General features: G+C 37.8%; 1 protein-coding gene across 4 annotated transcripts in view; it reads left to right on the top strand.

Moving 5' to 3' along the window:
• The window catches only part of LOC111324123 (uncharacterized), an 80,129-nt gene that overhangs the window by 20,416 nt on the left and 42,240 nt on the right, over nucleotides 1-17,473 (top strand). For all 4 annotated transcript variants that reach the window (XM_088733221.1, XM_088733222.1, XM_088733224.1 and 1 more), the window contains 16 exons: nucleotides 118-240; nucleotides 1,119-1,241; nucleotides 1,525-1,674; nucleotides 1,819-1,968; nucleotides 2,161-2,283; nucleotides 3,069-3,221; nucleotides 4,080-4,229; nucleotides 5,614-5,736; nucleotides 6,552-6,674; nucleotides 8,156-8,305; nucleotides 9,672-9,821; nucleotides 10,786-10,908; nucleotides 11,533-11,682; nucleotides 12,087-12,239; nucleotides 15,509-15,631; nucleotides 15,890-16,012. In XM_088733221.1, the coding sequence (XP_088589347.1) occupies nucleotides 118-240; nucleotides 1,119-1,241; nucleotides 1,525-1,674; nucleotides 1,819-1,968; nucleotides 2,161-2,283; nucleotides 3,069-3,221; nucleotides 4,080-4,229; nucleotides 5,614-5,736; nucleotides 6,552-6,674; nucleotides 8,156-8,305; nucleotides 9,672-9,821; nucleotides 10,786-10,908; nucleotides 11,533-11,682; nucleotides 12,087-12,239; nucleotides 15,509-15,631; nucleotides 15,890-16,012 (2,190 nt within the window). The remainder of the gene's footprint in view (nucleotides 1-117; nucleotides 241-1,118; nucleotides 1,242-1,524; nucleotides 1,675-1,818; nucleotides 1,969-2,160; nucleotides 2,284-3,068; nucleotides 3,222-4,079; nucleotides 4,230-5,613; nucleotides 5,737-6,551; nucleotides 6,675-8,155; nucleotides 8,306-9,671; nucleotides 9,822-10,785; nucleotides 10,909-11,532; nucleotides 11,683-12,086; nucleotides 12,240-15,508; nucleotides 15,632-15,889; nucleotides 16,013-17,473) is intronic.

Genomic DNA, 17,473 nt, shown 5'->3' with positions numbered 1-17,473 from the left:
TCACTTGAGTTTTCAAAATCCTTCTGGAAAATGAATCACAGCTGAATAGAGGAATCAACTAATTGCAAAGTATGTTTGTACTTTTTAACTGCAGTTTTTCGTTTTCTTGCATGTCAGACATAGAAGAATGCGCTACTGAAGTAGATAACTGCCATGTGGATGCTAATTGCACGAACACGAAAGGATCATTCTACTGCAGTTGTCATACGGGATACACTGGACATGGCGTCTTGTGTCAAGGTAATGCTGCATCAGGAAAGCTGTTCCTACATGTTTTGTAAAGTTTACACTTTGCGATGGTATTAAGTGGTCGAACAACAAGTGATGAACAGTACTTCGGGTAACTGTAAATCTAATTTTCGTCAGAATACAAAAAGAAAACCTTAACAGTTGGGAGGGTAAATTGTATTAGTCAAACTGGGTTAACCCTAGTGAAAACTGAGACAGGACTTTATTGAGACCTATTTAATATTTGATTATCGTGTATTACTTAACAGAGATTAAGTACAGACAGACATTAACTTACACTATTATATTACATCACTAGATTAATCGTACAGTAAGCCCCAATACTGCTTTACTTACATGACGTTACCACAGCGCTACAATTTTTATAGAAAGTACAATTTACAGAAGGCTTAAAACTACAAACTACATTGAATTTAATGCACATACCTCCCTACGAAACACAATTAGAGTTTTAGATCCACGTGTTTTTCTGAATACGTGCGATCGCAAACCGCTAGATGTCACGTGACCAGACTTCAACGGTCATGTTCGCCATTTGCTGTCCCCGTTTGAACTTCGGGTAAGGCAGTTTCAGACTGGTCAACTCCCTTGCCGCCATTAGGCTTCCTGTTCGAAATTTAGCGCGTACTTTTTGTCCGAAATGAAGGACCCCATCCTTTGTGTGATTTAAGATGGCAGCGGACATGACGACTTTCTCAAGCCAAAAAGCTCAAAATCTCTAACTTCTAACTCATAACCTGAAACTGCTAGCCACGGTTTGACGTTTGCGGTTAACGCACCAAACATGAATTTAAAACTCTGTTACCAGATTTCTTAGGAACCTGTAAAGAGCAGAAAACATAATATTCTTTCACACTTTGCCTTCATAGATATCGATGAATGCACATCTGGAGCAAACGACTGTCACGCTGATGCCAACTGCACTAACACAAAAGGATCATTTTACTGCAGTTGTCATACGGGATACTCCGGAGATGGAGTTCTCTGTAAAGGTAAAGTTAAGTATCACGCAATGAGAGTGATATTTGATCATTGCTAGTTTTCGTTTGACAGCTTTCACACTGTCGATTGGTAAATAGATGACAGGCAATCTTGAAGCTACTAACTTTGTCTCAAAGCGAAAATTTTTTGGTTCTTTTTTGGACCAAGTGTGATAGTGTATGAAACATCTCCGGCGCTTAAACCAATGTTGTATGATAGGATAAATTGAGTTGAAATGTGTACTCTATAGAAAAAAATGCATGTAGAGATGTTTTTGTATATTTCATTCCATAGATGTGAATGAATGTCTTCCTGAAAAAATACCAGATGAATACAAATATCTTAAACACAACTGCCACAGTGATGCCAACTGTACCAACACTAAAGGGTCATTTGATTGCACCTGTCACACGGGGTATTCTGGAAATGGTGTCGAGTGCACAGGTACGTTTGCGTGTGTACGTGGAGAAGGAATGTCTGTCTTACGTGAATAGTTATTAATTTTTTGCGAGATATTCTGGCAAAGCATTAACTGTCGTAACTAGCTTACCAAACAATAAAGCTGATGAGGCCTATTTTATTCCAAAGATATAAATGAATGCCACCCACCGGGATTGTCATCTGAGCATAAACACTTGGCTCACATATGTGACGAGAACGCTAACTGTACCAACACAAAAGGATCTTACTACTGCACATGCCTTCATGGTTTCTCTGGATTAGGAGAAATCTGCACAGGTATGTTTCTGTTAAGGTTTTTTAAAAGGCTCTTTAGAAGCTCATGATGACGCTGGGATTTCTTGCCACGGAGATTTACGATCGAAAAACTTAGGATATTCCTTCTAAGATGACTAAAACCAGTGAAGAACTTGCACATCATGGATTCATTTAGTAAAACAGATGCAGTTACTCTAACCTTTTCATCGTTAGATATCGAGGAATGCATTACTGGTAAACACAACTGTCACGCTGACGCAAATTGCACCAATACCAAAGGATCATTTTATTGCACGTGTCATACGGGATACTCTGGAGATGGGGTCAGTTGTGAAGGTAAGCTCAATGGACCGCTTATTTCTACTCATAACCAGAAACTTTAATAAGTATTTTCATTGTAGGTGTGTTGAGAACTTCGGCTCGGTTTAGAGTACGTCAGCAAATGCGTCATAACTTGACGGTTCTTCTCTTCTGGGTACTCATAATATTGCTAACATTTACGAAGTGGGGAACAAATGTTCCCCGTCTGTGTTCCTTTCATAGATTTGCATCAGATTGGTCAAAATCCATGTTCTTTCAGCTTTTTAATATTGTAAAGTCTACAGTAGTTTAGTGACAGTCGGGCTTAAGCTTATTGAAACGAGATTTGTCGTTTTCATTCACTCCATGTACTCTTGTACTCTATGCTGAGTGACCATCTTAGTTGCTGCATATACATTTATATACATGTATATCTCGTTTTCAGATGTTTGGTTTACCTTAAAGTACTCTAACAATACTAAGTTCAGTAAGTTCATCGCTATACAGTTTAAAGAAGCCTTGTAAAATCAGCCATGACACCGATATATTGACTGCATAAAACCCAACAAAGCGTGGTACATACTGAAGCATTAGTCGATGTTAACATAGTTCACATAGTTCTTATTTTGTAACTACTCCCTCTCTAAACACGAGATCATACATACATTTGTATGACCATGACAATCTTGGTCTTATTTTAACTGCTGCAACACCTATACATTGGGCCATCTTTATCTTCGTTAGCAACAAAATATTACCTCAGTACCGAGTCAATTAAGAAAATAACTCATTTATGAAGTAGTATTGCTTTTTATACACAGATGTTAGTGAATGTCAGACTCAGAGCCTCGCATCAAATCACATCACTCAGTATTCCCACAATTGCCACAACGATGCAAACTGCACAAACACCAAAGGATCATTTTACTGCGCGTGTCATTACGGGTATTCAGGAGACGGTGTAATTTGCTCAGGTAATAGAGAAAAATTTCTACATAAATTTTTATTCCTTAACCATTCACTCCTTAGAGTAACCAAAAAGGAAGTTCACCCAACAATATTAATATATTTTCAAGAAGAAACAAGGATTAAAGGATACCAAATTCTCGGAGTTGCAATACTTAAGATGACAATTGTTATTTAGATTTTGATGACAATTGTTATTTAGATCTTGGGAGCGAAAGGGTTAGCTGACGAAGACAATCTAAAGCCAACAAATCAACGTTCAAATGACATAAGAAATTCCTTCCACCCATTATTACATCCATTTGAAATCACCGGGGATGCTTGCAATCTGATTGGTTCTCAGTGGTGCGATTTATTTACGAGTCACACCACTTTTTGCTCGAAATCGTTTCTTTTCTCAGCTAATGAGAAAAAAAAATACTAAAAAACAACAACCAATCAAATTTCAAGGCTTGTTTAAAGAAATAAATATAATTAGAGGGAAATGAAAGACAACTTTTCCAGCTCAGTACTGAATCGATAACTATTTCTACACGGTAAAAAATCCTGTATTTCAATCACTGAATTTTGCAATTTCAAAATGAATGTAATAAAGTGGTAATTGAACTTAGTGTCGTGCAATTGTGGTGTAAAATCATACTTGTAATTTAAAATCAAACTCGCGCTAAGCATATTATTTCAGAACAAATTGCACTCCAATCAGTTCAATTACCATTATGCTAACTATAATTATGCTAACCCAAACCCTATACCATAATATGCTATTCTATGATAGATGTATGGAAACTAGACATCTAGGCCTTAACTCAGGAATATTAGATAAACTAGACACTCAGTAACGTTTGAAAATGTTCTGATCCTTTTAGATATAGACGAATGTTTCCCTGATCTTATTTCTGATGAGTATTCTGATTTGGCTCACAATTGCCATGCTGATGCTAACTGCACTAACACAAATGGATCATTTTTCTGCACGTGTCTAGATGGTTATTCTGGTAATGGAGTGTCTTGTGTAGGTAGGTGATTCTCGTAAGGAAACGCTGTCCATCAGGTATACATGTAAGCTTAATCAGAATTCAGTAGAAGTTAACAGAATGCTAAGATTTATCGTATTGTCAAATTATCGCTCCAATGCAAGATTGTCATTTATGAAATGATCTTGGTATAATAAATCTCAAACTCTTTTATAAATGTGCCATGACACTAAGTAACATTTTTCACAAAGTGAAAAAATACCACTCATTTGGCATTATTGTTTAATGTTACTTAAATTGCACGATTTGGAACATTAATGACGTGCATTAAATTCACCACAAAATTAGTATGATTTTTTAAAAAATATTTACCAGAACAGCTTGTCTCCCGACTTAAGACTTGCTTTCATCAGAATACAGCACACTCGTTGTCATTGAGGACGTGATCCCCTTGTTCACAGTCTTGCTGAAAGGATTCAAAAAGAAATCGTTCGGAGTATCTGATTCTGTTTATCGTGTTGGAAATTGTTTGATTGCTGCAAAATCTGATTTTGAGAGAAAATCTGAGGTGTGAATCTGTTTAATTTTTCCTTTTGATACATCAATTTAAAGAAGAAGGCGTTTCTTCATTGAATGGTATTCGTTTTCCACTAGAGAAGGAATATTGAGTATTGGCACAAAAGTTAAAAAGCTCGAGGAGAAGCCAACCAGAGGCATGTTTTGTTTACCCATCGAAGGGTGTCGTTTAGGATGTCGAGACTGGGAGACTTTCCAGGCGTAAGAGAAATACGCCTTTGAAGACAAATCTGAAATAGCGTTTGAAAAGAGTGTTTCTTTTGATCTGCTCGTTGTTAATAAAACCTCACCGGGACGAGTTTAGTCTCATTATAGTGCAACATGGATGGTAAACAAGGATGGAAATGATAGCGGAAAGTAAACAAGCAAATGAGATAAAATAGATGGATTTAAGAAGCATAAACGGCAGCAGCCTAACAAACCCAGTTTTAATCAGTGCTGCCCCATATTCATGTCTCCGACTTCGAGAAGTTGCTTACCAAGTAAAACATTTACGGAGAAACTTTTTAGTAGGTGACATGCCTGTTTAAATGGGCAAATATAACTGCTCGACTGACGTTTGACTAACATCAAAAAAGAGTTTTTCTTAAATTCATCTCATTTTTTATCCAATTTGATATTGCTATTGTATTCCGCTTGTCATCCTCGGCTCAGAAACTCCTGATCCATTTTAACTTTTTTCTCAATTCGTTATTATCACATCGTCCTTGCCGTCTCAATTTTTTTCTTTGGTCTCCTTGCACTTTATCTAAAGATTTTTTAATGAGGGCTCTTGAATATCATTGCACTGAATAGTGAATGTTAAAAAGGAAGAATTTGGAACCCAAGCACTTACACGCTTGTATTGCAGATATTGAAGAGTGTGCAATAAACAAAGATAACTGTCACATGGACAGCAACTGCACTAATACAAAAGGCTCATTTTACTGCGCATGTCACACAGGATATTCTGGGGACGGCGTCCTCTGCAATGGTACGTTGTGGGACCATTTGTTTTGTTTTTTATCACGCTGTATAACCAGTGAAATATCAAACCTCGGCTTATTCTACGGAAATAAAACACATTATTATCCAACTACACCTAGACGAGTACAAATAACGCCATAGACGAGTACAAATATCATGCGTTATTTGTACTCGTCTATTGTAGTACCGGTTAAACAGGTTTTCTCGCATCGCGCAAGCGAAGAATTGAATTGTAGTTACGAAAAAAAAAAAGCAAGTGGCGGACAATTTGAATCATATTTCCGTCGACGAAGAGTCAAAATGGCTGGAAAATATAGGTCCAAGTTCATTAGATGAATCGAACGAAGAAAAACAGCTTGACGACCAGAAAATTTCTTCATTAATGAAGAAAATAGAAACAGCGACACAACAACGCGCCAATTCCGTTCCGCTTCGCATACTTCTGTCACGCAATCCCCGTAAAGAAAAACCGCGAAATTCGCCCGCACTGAAATAACAGTTTGGCGTGTTGGATAATAAATAACTTATTCATTTTGTTGTGTTGTATCGCTGAGTATTTTTACTCGTTATTTGTATTTTGATTCGCCCTATGGGCTCGTCAAAATACGGCACAACTCGTAAAAATACTCAGCCATACTACACAACAAAACGTCTAATAAGATATATGTATCAGAATCTTGTCTTACAATTGCTTCGCTACTTCGCTAGTTTCCCGAGGAAAATGCATGTCGTGAGAGACACCAATAAACACGAGTTTTATATTATGTTGAAAAGGGGGGAGTACATAATCTCTGTTATACTGTAAACAAAATATATTTTCAGACATTGAAGAGTGCGCAACTGATTCGCATAACTGCCATGCTGATGCTAACTGTTCCAATACAAAAGGATCATTTTACTGCACCTGTCATCATGGCTACTCTGGAGATGGAATCAAGTGCACAGGTAACTGTAATCCAATGTTGGATTAGGAATTGGTTAATCGTGATTGGTATTTTGAATATTTCAAATTGCCTGGACAAACATTTAATTAAATACAATTAATGATCATCGCCGACGACTCAAAGTGTTCCAGTGTCATTGATAGTCTACAGGACTGTGAGTCACTCCAAAAAGACCTGGACAGTCTGCAGGGCTGGAGTGATAATTGGCACCTAAAGTTTAACACCTCTAAATGTGAGGTACTAACCGTCACACGTAAGCGCTACCCACTTCGTTACGATTATAAGTTGAACAACATCTCACTTAATCACGTCACTCAAGTAAAAGACCTCGGAGTGTCTATCTCTTCCGACCTCACATGGGACACTCACACCAACACTATATTAGCTAAGGCCAATAGGATGCTTGCATTCTTGCGACGCAACAGTCTTTCGTCATTCACTACAGATCATAGGAAATTACTATATCTCACGTTTGTCAGATCACATAATGGCTATGCTAGCGAGATATGGGCTCCCAGTTCGATCGGTGGCATAAAAAAAATAGAAAGTCTTCAACGCAGGGCAACAAAATTCATCTTAAACACGCACTGGCAAGAGGATATTTCTTATCATGAGCGCCTTTCCCGCCTCAACCTGCTACCGTTAACATACTGGCACGAAGTGAAAGACTTAAGTTTCTATTTCAAGTGTCGCGTTGGCCACTACACCTTACCTATAGCTGATTATTTCAGGCCCAAAGGCACTCGTCTTACTCGTCATAGCTCTGATCTAGACGTACTAATTCCTAAGTGCCGTACAAAGCTCTTTCAATTTAGTTACTTTAATCGTGTCGCTAAACTATGGAATACCTTACCTGTATCCACTCGTATTATTAGTTCTCTCAATCAGTTTAAATCTCACGTACTCCAACGCTATTCCGCTGCTTTTCGTACAAACTATGACGTCACTAACTTCAACACCTGGAAGTCGATCTGCTGCAAATGCAGCAGGTCACGTGATCTTCTATTAGATGGTAACTGTTGCTATTAGGACTTTCTATCGGCCGCATAAGGGATTTATTCATATCGTTTTCGTTTTTGCTTTTATTATTGTATATACTTTTTATATACTTTTTACACTGTCTGTTGTTTACATAGTTAGTATTTGTATATTTCTCGTAAGGGCACACTTAATTTGGAGCCTCGCTCTGTTGTGTGTCCCGCACCCTTGTCCTCCGTTCTCCTCTGTGTCTTGTTCATATGTATATTTTAGTCCTTTTAGTATTGTAAGTAGGGTGAAAGCGATTAAATCTCTTGATGCCAGTGTTCTTGTAACCAGCGCAGCAAGCTATTTCGTAGCTATGAGAATGACAGTTCTCCATGAGGTTTGTATGAATTCTGAATGGTCGAAGAAATAACCAATTTAGAGTGCTACCTTTTTTATCTAAAAGGTAAAGTAATTATGATTTCGAATCTCGTTGGATTCGACCTGTTTATCTTTTAGACGTGGACGAGTGTATCCCAGATCAGATATCTGATAATTATCGCCATCTTGAGAACAACTGTCATGCTGACGCCAACTGTTCCAACACAAAGGGCTCCTTCTTCTGTACCTGTCACACGGGATACTCTGGTGATGGAGTGGTGTGCACAGGTTAGTGGACAGTGATATCTCTTTCCTCCCTTTCGTTATAAATATCTATCTATGACCCATCCAGCCCCACTCGCCCAATCCCATAGAAAACCATAGTAAAAGCTGACGCCTGCAGGGCCGGACGGGTTGACGTGAGCCGGTCCGGAATAAGCTGTCCTGCCCTACTGCCCTAACCTGACTTTGTTGTAAAAACTTAATAGAAAACAGGAATGAGAGAAAAAGGAATTGGGAACTTTTTGTTCTGACTTCAAAAAATAAAGGAAAAGTTTCAATTGCAGATTTTTTTGTGCTCGTGTGGCAGAATGTGCCCGTGTATTGCGTCCTGTTTAGGTTGCAAATTTTCCCATTTTGTGGTCATATGATATACGCGTTATTAACCAAGCGTGAAGTCAAGATGGCTGGGTGTTGGCCAAGTTATTTTTTTGCATTTTTATAGATCGAGAAGAGGACGAGGTCCATAAAAATGCGAAAAAAAGAACGGGGCTAATGTCTGATTGTCTAATTGTCTAAAATGTCTAATTGTCTATTTGTCTAAAACTGATTTTGGCAGAAAATCAGCTCAATATTGAGGCCCTCATATTTGGAATTATTTGAATAGCAAAGTTAAAATTTCCGAATTAAACACGGATGCCTACAAAAACATTCTAAGAAAGTCTGTTGTGGATACTTTAGTTTTCACAAGGAAGCTATTTTAAATAAGAATAAAGACAATGACTTTATTTATTATTAAGAATGTCATTGTAAAAGAACTTTATTTACTTTTATATATTTTACTTTATATATAGCAATCCTTCATTAACAAGCTTGGTTAATGAAGGATTTATTATATTGCAAAAAGAATTGGCTTTATTAAGAATTAAGAATGACTTGTTTACTTCTGGAGCTGGGAAAGACAGCCAACTGTATTTGTAGCGCAACACACTCACGAGGGTCGTTTCTGTTTCTTTTTCTTTTTGGATATCTTCTGCCACTTTTTGCGTTTCCATTGCCGAAGTTTTCCAAGAATCTAAATCAATTTTTCAATGCGAGGGATCAATGCGGGCAATTCCGACCGGGCAGGCTGGCCCCATCTCGCCCGCTCGGGTAGCCAATTAGAACACAGGATTCGCTTCATCTTGCCTGCGGGTGCTGCGAGTGACATAATAAAAAATGCTTATTTACTAAGTTATGTCGGGCTGGACGGGAAAACATTTGACTCTCGTCTATGGTTCATACGTCATGACGCATGGTGCTTGGTCCATACGTTGACGCTTGGTCCATACGTCATGACCTCAAGCCAAATATTATCCCGACCGGCCCTCTCACTCAGTCAGTGAATACATATTATCATTTTGGGGTTCAATTTCCTCTTTCCTTTCATCAAAAGATATAAACGAATGCGAAAATTTGAGATTGTCATCGGAGCACCAAAACTTGACTCACATATGTCACGATGATGCCAACTGTACAAACACAAAAGGATCTTACTACTGCACATGTCTGAACGGATACTCTGGATCAGGAGAGAACTGTACAGGTAAAAATGATGCCGGATAACCTCTTGAGAATCTCATTAGCTCATGTACTCACCTATTTCCAATTCTTTTTGCGTATTCGCTGTCATTGAATAAATTTTTGTCCTTGAATTCAGTCTATCTGAAATTTAAGGCAATAGCGCACATAACAAATATATGCTATATGATTAAAACTCGGGAGGCGCGGTGGCCTCATGGTTAGAGCGCTCGACTCCGGATCGAGTTGTCCGGATTCGAGCCCCAGCCGGGACATTTTGTTGTGTTCTTAGGCAAGACACTTTACTCTAGCAGTGCCTCTCTTCGCCCAGGTGTATAACTGGGGTACTGGCGACTTAATGCTGGGGTAACCCTGCGATAGACTAGCATTCCATCCAGGGGGGGAGTAGAAATACTCCTAGTCGCTTCATGCTACAGAAACCGGAGTTAAGCACCGGCCTAATGGGCCACTAGGCTCGTAAACAGACTTTTTACTTTTACTTACTGATTAAAATTCGTCACCTAAATAAGCAGAAAGTTCCGCGACTGAAATTGACATAAGAATGAAAAGAAAAGCAATACAAAAATAATCAACGTACAATTGAGGAAATTTGTAAAATGCAAACTTGCCAGTGCAGTGGAAAAACCTGTATCTCAATTGCAAGTGAAAAGTTTTTTCGAATCGGGTGGGATCAATCAAGGTCGTTGGTAGTCCTGATAAGAAAAGCTTTTGTTAGTCCCATCATCTTCTAGAATACCAGCATGATTCAGGCAGTCATCGCATGTACTAACACATTCACTTGTAAAGTGGTGCAAAAACCTTCCATAAATAAAGTCAACTAATTGAGTAAAACTAGGAGGAAAGAAATCATTTTTGCAGCAAGTGAATGTGAGTTGAAAGACCTTGAAATTATGAGGCAAGCTGGCATGCATCTTTTCAGCATAACTCGTCTAATATGGGCTCATTTCGATAATATTTCTATTGGCAAGATATTGACGAGTGCACATCTGGAACGCACAACTGCCATGTCGATGCCAATTGTACTAACACCAAAGGATCGTTCCTTTGTACTTGTCATACGGGATATTCTGGTGATGGAATCACTTGTGGAGGTACTAATATAGTTTCTGTGCAGATTATTCATAAAAGTTCAATTTCCGTAACTAACGACTTTGGCTTCCGTTTTACTGTACACCCTTCCAGTATAAATGGTTTATTCGCTGTTACCAATTACTGAAACAAGTACTATGGCGGATGAGGAGATGTACCGTACGCTCGAAAATGGTGCTCATCCATTCTAACTTTGCATTAGAATAGGGCCAATTGTTTTTATCTCTCAGGCTCTCTCAAACCCTTCCGTGCAACGTATGCACATCTACTGAATAACTAAGCCTGACGGGGCTAGAAAATACTCATCGAACTAATGAAACACGTTTGAAGAGTTTTCTTTGATAGCTCACTTTTTAGTGCTAAATTGCCACCTTAAATGAAACCACTTTAGTTTTCCCCACGCTTCGTTTCTAGAGAGGGCAAGGTGACTTGCTATTGTGTGCCTTTCACACGAGCCGATAATTATCTGATATTGCTTTCCTTTCTGCCATGAGCGGAAGTTGAAAATTTTAAACTTTCTTGGCTTATAACGATCGTTCGAATGAAAATAGATGCGCCTTTCTTCAAACTAACTGGTTCTTTGCATCAACTGATAGATTGACTCATTGATTAATTTTTCGATGCAGATATAAGTGAGTGCGAAACAGAAGGCCTGTCACAAGACCATAAACGTTATGAGCATAACTGTCACTCCAATGCAAATTGCACCAATACTAAAGGATCCTTCTTCTGTACTTGCTTCAATGGATATTCCGGAAACGGCGTGGATTGTGTTGGTGAGCTTTTTTTCTTTACTGATATTGAAAATCATAGTGCTTTTATCATCTGACATCTTTACATGCGTTTCAACGAGAATATTTAAAATCTGAAATGCGCCCATACAACAAAACCATTGTTGGGGTGAGCAAAGTATTTATTGTTCGAGAGAACATCAAAACAATTACTGCAAAAGTTAAATAAACTTAATGCAGACCCAGTGACTTATCGCTGATCACCAATGAAAGTGATTCTGGTTATGTAGTTATAATGATCAGTTATTGGATGAGGTTGAGAATGATATCGTGAATTATCAAACCGAGGTCTGAGTTATCTGCCGAAGCCGAAGGCTGTTCTCAGTCGGCTTATTAAGCTTATTGAGTGAGATATGTTTGTTATCCAGTCACTGCTGTTTTCTATCTAGATATAAATGAATGCCAGGCAAGCAATTTAGCTCAAGAACACGCAGATGTATATTCTCACAACTGTCATGGTGATGCTAACTGCAGCAACGCCGAGGGATCCTTCTACTGCACTTGTCTTAATGGGTATTCTGGTAATGGAGTCACCTGTGTGGGTACGTATTTACGGCATATACATGAACTGAAGAAATTCTAAAATCCTACCAGTAACCAAAATTGCGAAAATATTTTTGGCATGTCTTTTAAGAGAACTCCTGATCCAGTGTTTGAGAGTACAAGACGCATTTTGATTGGAATTTGTGGTGGTGAATATAGAAATAAAGCAGTGATTGAAATTCATTCGATGATGGTTTAAATCTCACATTTTGCGAGGTCCAACGCGCGTGAAATGTGATCAATATTCGATTAACCTGGTATGATATGAAGGCCATATTCTGCTGTTAGGTAAGAATATTGTACCTGGCGTCTTATTTTACTTCCGTTTCGCAACGATGACCGAAAAAAATCTTCTTTTATGTTCCGTGGGCTAATTTTGTGTTTTAGATGTCCGATTAATAGTGTGAACTGCAGCTAAAAGTCTACTTAATAAAAAAATGAGCTCGAAATTTCTGTCGCGTGGTTATTTGATGAAGCACGAATCGACTATCACGCACAGAAATAAAGAGCGAATAATCTGATTGCTTTGATATAAATCTCTTACTCTTTTAGAGCTTAACCACAAGACAGGCTCATGTTTTAAATTTGTTTTCACCTCCATACAGTAAAGCTACTCACTTCTCTATCTATTTACACGTAATAGATAGCAAGTACTGTATCGTAGCCAATCAGGTTGCAGCATTTGTGGCTGAGTGTTATCAGATTTATACTTATTTATACTAATATTATAAGTGGATCGTTTACACGGTTAGCTTATCCCAGAAACACGATTGCAAGCTTTGTTAGATATAACATCCTGTTTTCTAGATTTTATTCGCAAGTAGTGATAATCTCCTTTTACTTAAGTCCTGCGTTTTCGTTTCATAGTTGTTACTCTTAAGAGTTTCATTTCTTCTTCGTTACCCGAGTTAAGCAACATTCGATCGGACTGTTCAATTGGTCATGATAACATCCCTGCGAACATTACCAAAATGATTGCAGATTATCGGAGGGTCTCCACCTACTGATGTCATCAACACCTGCATCAAGAACTTCTGCTTTCCATCGGCTTGGAAGCTCGCGCGCATCTGACCAAATTAAACCCGAGAAAGATTTACGATCTGTATCAATACAATTAGTGCTTTCGAACTTATACGAACGGCTGATTTTAAGTCAGCTGTCTGACTACATTGATAAGAACAATGTTTTTTGCATATTGAAAGAGCCAAACGGCCACTACTGTATATGCAACCTATAGGAAATGACACAGTAAAATCCATGAAGCGTTCAGAGGTAACTATGATGATCTTAGCCCACTTCTCTTAAGCCTTTAACACGATTAGATTCGGAAATCTTAAAACCCAGATGAAAAAAACTAGGCTTCTCTTGAGAACTCCTGTTATGGACACTGAAGTTACGCTACGCATCGTAAACAACTTGTACAGATCATTGACACGAGCTCAAACGTTAATGTTAATTTTGGTGTTCCGCAAGGCTCCATTACAGTTGTTTTCAATAACTATGTTGCTGATCTTTAGGAGAACATGAAAGTCAAATTCTTTCAGTATGCGGACAACACAACAATCTACGACCACACCAAAATATCTGACCTAAATAACTGTAGAAATACTATCTCAATCAATTAATAAACTAAGTGTCTGGTCTAAGAAGAATACCCGCGCCTTTAACAACGACAAAACCAGGGTCATGATCCTATCCACCTCGCAAATGCCCAAAGTACATTACATTCACGAGCATGATCATAACATCTCAGTCAGTGGTTATAAACTAGAACGTATTTCAATAACTCCATAAACTGCTTGGAGTTCACATCAATGAACATCGCAAGTGGGACGATCACTTCAAGTACACGATATCTGTATGCCGCGCCATTCTATCAATACTATGAAAGTGGCATATCTTGCCAAATATTAGCGTAGAAGGCTACTAACAGAAACTTTGATTTAGCTAAAACTGGACTCTGTCGACTTGGTTTATTACCCTTTACCACAATCCTTACTATGCCGTTTGAAACGAGTTCAATTTGCTGCCGCAAATTTGTACTCGGTCGCTAAGTTAAGAACTTTCGAGACGAACTTAAAATCGGATTAATCAATCAATTAATGAGAGGAGAGATCTAAACCTCCTCATATCATGCTTTAATGCTTTGCATAACGCTGACACTTGGCCAGATTATCTAAGAAATAATAAAACAAGAATGTCACAAAGAACTGCCCTCAAACAACTCCGTTAGACTAGGGGTCCCGAAGCTATTTAACAATCTACCAGAATTCATTAGAAACTATAAAGATTGTAAAACTTCTTTGAGGACTTTCAAGGGAATCTTTTTGTAGTAGAGTACAAAGTGATTAGTTAATAGTACTGTAATTTCAAATCTGTCAGTCCTTCTTTTACTTTCAATTGTACTGCATAGTCTCTTCTAGGATTTGTTTGTTTGTTTGTTTGTTTTTATTGTGATATATTTTTAATCGCATATAATGTAAATTAACAGAGAAGAGCCCCCCCTTGGATCTCTTAGACAAACCTTCTCTATTATAATCATTATAATAATCGTTATGTATTGTTTGTCTGACACAAAACCTGCAAGTGAGGGTTTCAGGATATTTATTTAACGTCCTGTCATATGCACCGCACCACACAGCAAAGCACTGTTTATATGAGAGGAAATACACATTAATACATCAAGAATGCACTTCTTTCTCTCACCTAGCCACAAAGAAATTGCACGGAATTCTAGTTTGTTGACATTGCCATTTTAAGGATAAGAATAAGAATAATGCTAACAGGAATCAGTCTTCTCTTCGCTCTGAGTGACCTTCTAAGGTAAACTGTACATAGTACGCTTTTAATCACAGTTTAATCAATTGCAACTCTCTTCTTCCATCAATTACTTTAAGTAATGTTGCACTATTATCGGTTCTTCTTGAGTTTATAATTTTTCAAATGTACGCTGTTATTTTTCAATATCTATCTCTACTAAGATATGATACAAGAGCAAAGTAACAAATATAGTTAATATAACTTTAATTAAACATGTAGGTATGTGTTGTAATTTGGTGTGATACTTTCTGCCTGGTAATGTAATCCATGCTAACGTTTGTATAACTCTTCTCTTAAATAGTTAGCTATAGCATTTACACCACCAAAGGAAAGGCAGGACACACGCACCACCGTGACATATAGATTGTAATTTTATAACGTTTGAGGAGTTTGATCATGTTCAGCAAACCCTAGCGGACTTATTTTTTACTGTATTTTTGTACTTCAGACACAGATGAATGTGCCATTCAAACTGACAATTGTCATCTTGATGCGAACTGCACTAACACTAAAGGATCATTTTACTGCACTTGTCATACGGGATATTCAGGAGATGGCATCATTTGTGAAGGTAAGTATATATTTTGAAATACGTTTGAAAGATGAGGGCTCAAAATTACAAGTTTTTACTCTTTTTGTAATTGCTGACGCGCCCTGTAGACAAAAGCCTTCCATTACTTCTGATCGCCTTCCAAAAACAAATCATAAATGGAGAGGCTTGTCTACGATTCTTTATATTGGCCCAAAGAAAGCCAGAATTCAGGCTTTGAGCTGCATGTCTCAGAATGCAACCATATTCGATCAAATAACACAACGTACATTTCCACAGAAATCGAAGAATGTGAAACTGAAATGGACAACTGCCATGCGGATGCCAATTGCACCAATACTGAAGGATCCTTTTATTGTACGTGTCTTACGGGATACTCCGGAGATGGTGTCACTTGTGTGGGTAGGTAGCGACTGCTAGCAAACGTGTTACGAGGGTGAACCAAACCTCTTGGTTGGGTAATTGATAAATTTAGCGTTTGGCGTCGAAAGCATACAATCTTGCATGGATCAAGTTTCTTGAAATGATTATTCCATCTTGAAGTTTTAGCCAAGTTAAGCGCTAGGACAATGCCCTGCGTAAACATCAGTGCGAAAAAAGTCGAGAACATTTTGTATCGTGGAAACAAATTGGAAATCATGTCTACATGTAACGCTGCGCCCTCTCCGTTGTAGGCTGCTCTCGCAGATTTTGATTAGCGCTCAATTAGTGAATTAAGGCGGTGCAGCCGTGAAAACGAGAATCAAAGCTACCAAAACTCACGCAAGACTCTACTGTACCCTAAGACTGTCTTGGATGTGGAAATTAAGATAAATTATCTATCACAAAAAGGTCTGTGAAAGAGCAAACCACTTTTTAATAAATTTATTTATTACAAACCCTTAAAAAAACAGGTAGACTTTTATTACATCACTTCTTAAGTTATCCTACCCGCAAATTTTCTAACAGACAATGGAACAGTTTTCATGCGTAAGGAAATTGTTTATCAGACCCCTAAACTGCAAAATAGCACTTTGTGCTGTCACCTTAATCTAAATATAGTCCAGGAACTGAGAGAAGCCTTAACCTTTTAGCTTAAGCGTTTGGTACAAAAATGTGCCTTTGTCCTTAAGAGAATGTAATGGTTAAAATACGGGAATTCTTTTCAGCAGAATAGTAACCGTGTAATGTACTTATCGCATCTAGTTTTATGATTCCTTCAGCTGATAGCTTTCACCAAAAAATCGTGAGCAGCATTGCACTCAACTAACCAGTGTGAGACATTCATTATGAAAACTGTACGGGGAATCGACTAGATTCACCATTTGTAACTCGTTGCCATGAGACAAGGTGTTGTAAATGAAACTTATTTAAATTTAAAGTTAAGTGAAAACGAAGTGAATAAGTTGTACTCTATTCTTATACTATACAAGTTAGAGCTGGCTGAATGTTCAAGGAATTTCGTTTGGGTCAAAACTTAACTAATTATGTATAATACATACTTATATGTATTAGTCGTTATCTGTAATTACGTAATCATTAGCACTTCGATCCTATTTAATGCTCTTTTTTATTTCAAAACTTGTAAATAACTGAAGAAGGTCTCTGACCGAAACGTTTTTTATTAAAATTTTTTATATTTTTTACGTCAGAAGTTTTCCATCCTCGCAAATGTTTTTAAACTTTCTATACATATATATGTATAGATATATATCTTTATATATAAACAGACTAGGAGAAGTCGAAGCTGTGAAAAAGTGCTCGATGCGGGTTGCAGAGCATTTCAATAGCGGTTATCAATTAATGACAGAAAGATCGTTTCACCATTACTCTGAGTTTCACGCAGCTTGCGCTGCGAACGTCAGACGGTTTATTATCGGTGGA

Source organism: Stylophora pistillata, chromosome 9 (genome assembly GCF_964205215.1).
Source record: "Stylophora pistillata chromosome 9, jaStyPist1.2, whole genome shotgun sequence".
In the NCBI taxonomy this organism is placed as follows: Eukaryota; Metazoa; Cnidaria; class Anthozoa; order Scleractinia; family Pocilloporidae; genus Stylophora; species Stylophora pistillata.
This window is presented reverse-complemented; position numbering and strand designations above follow the sequence as displayed.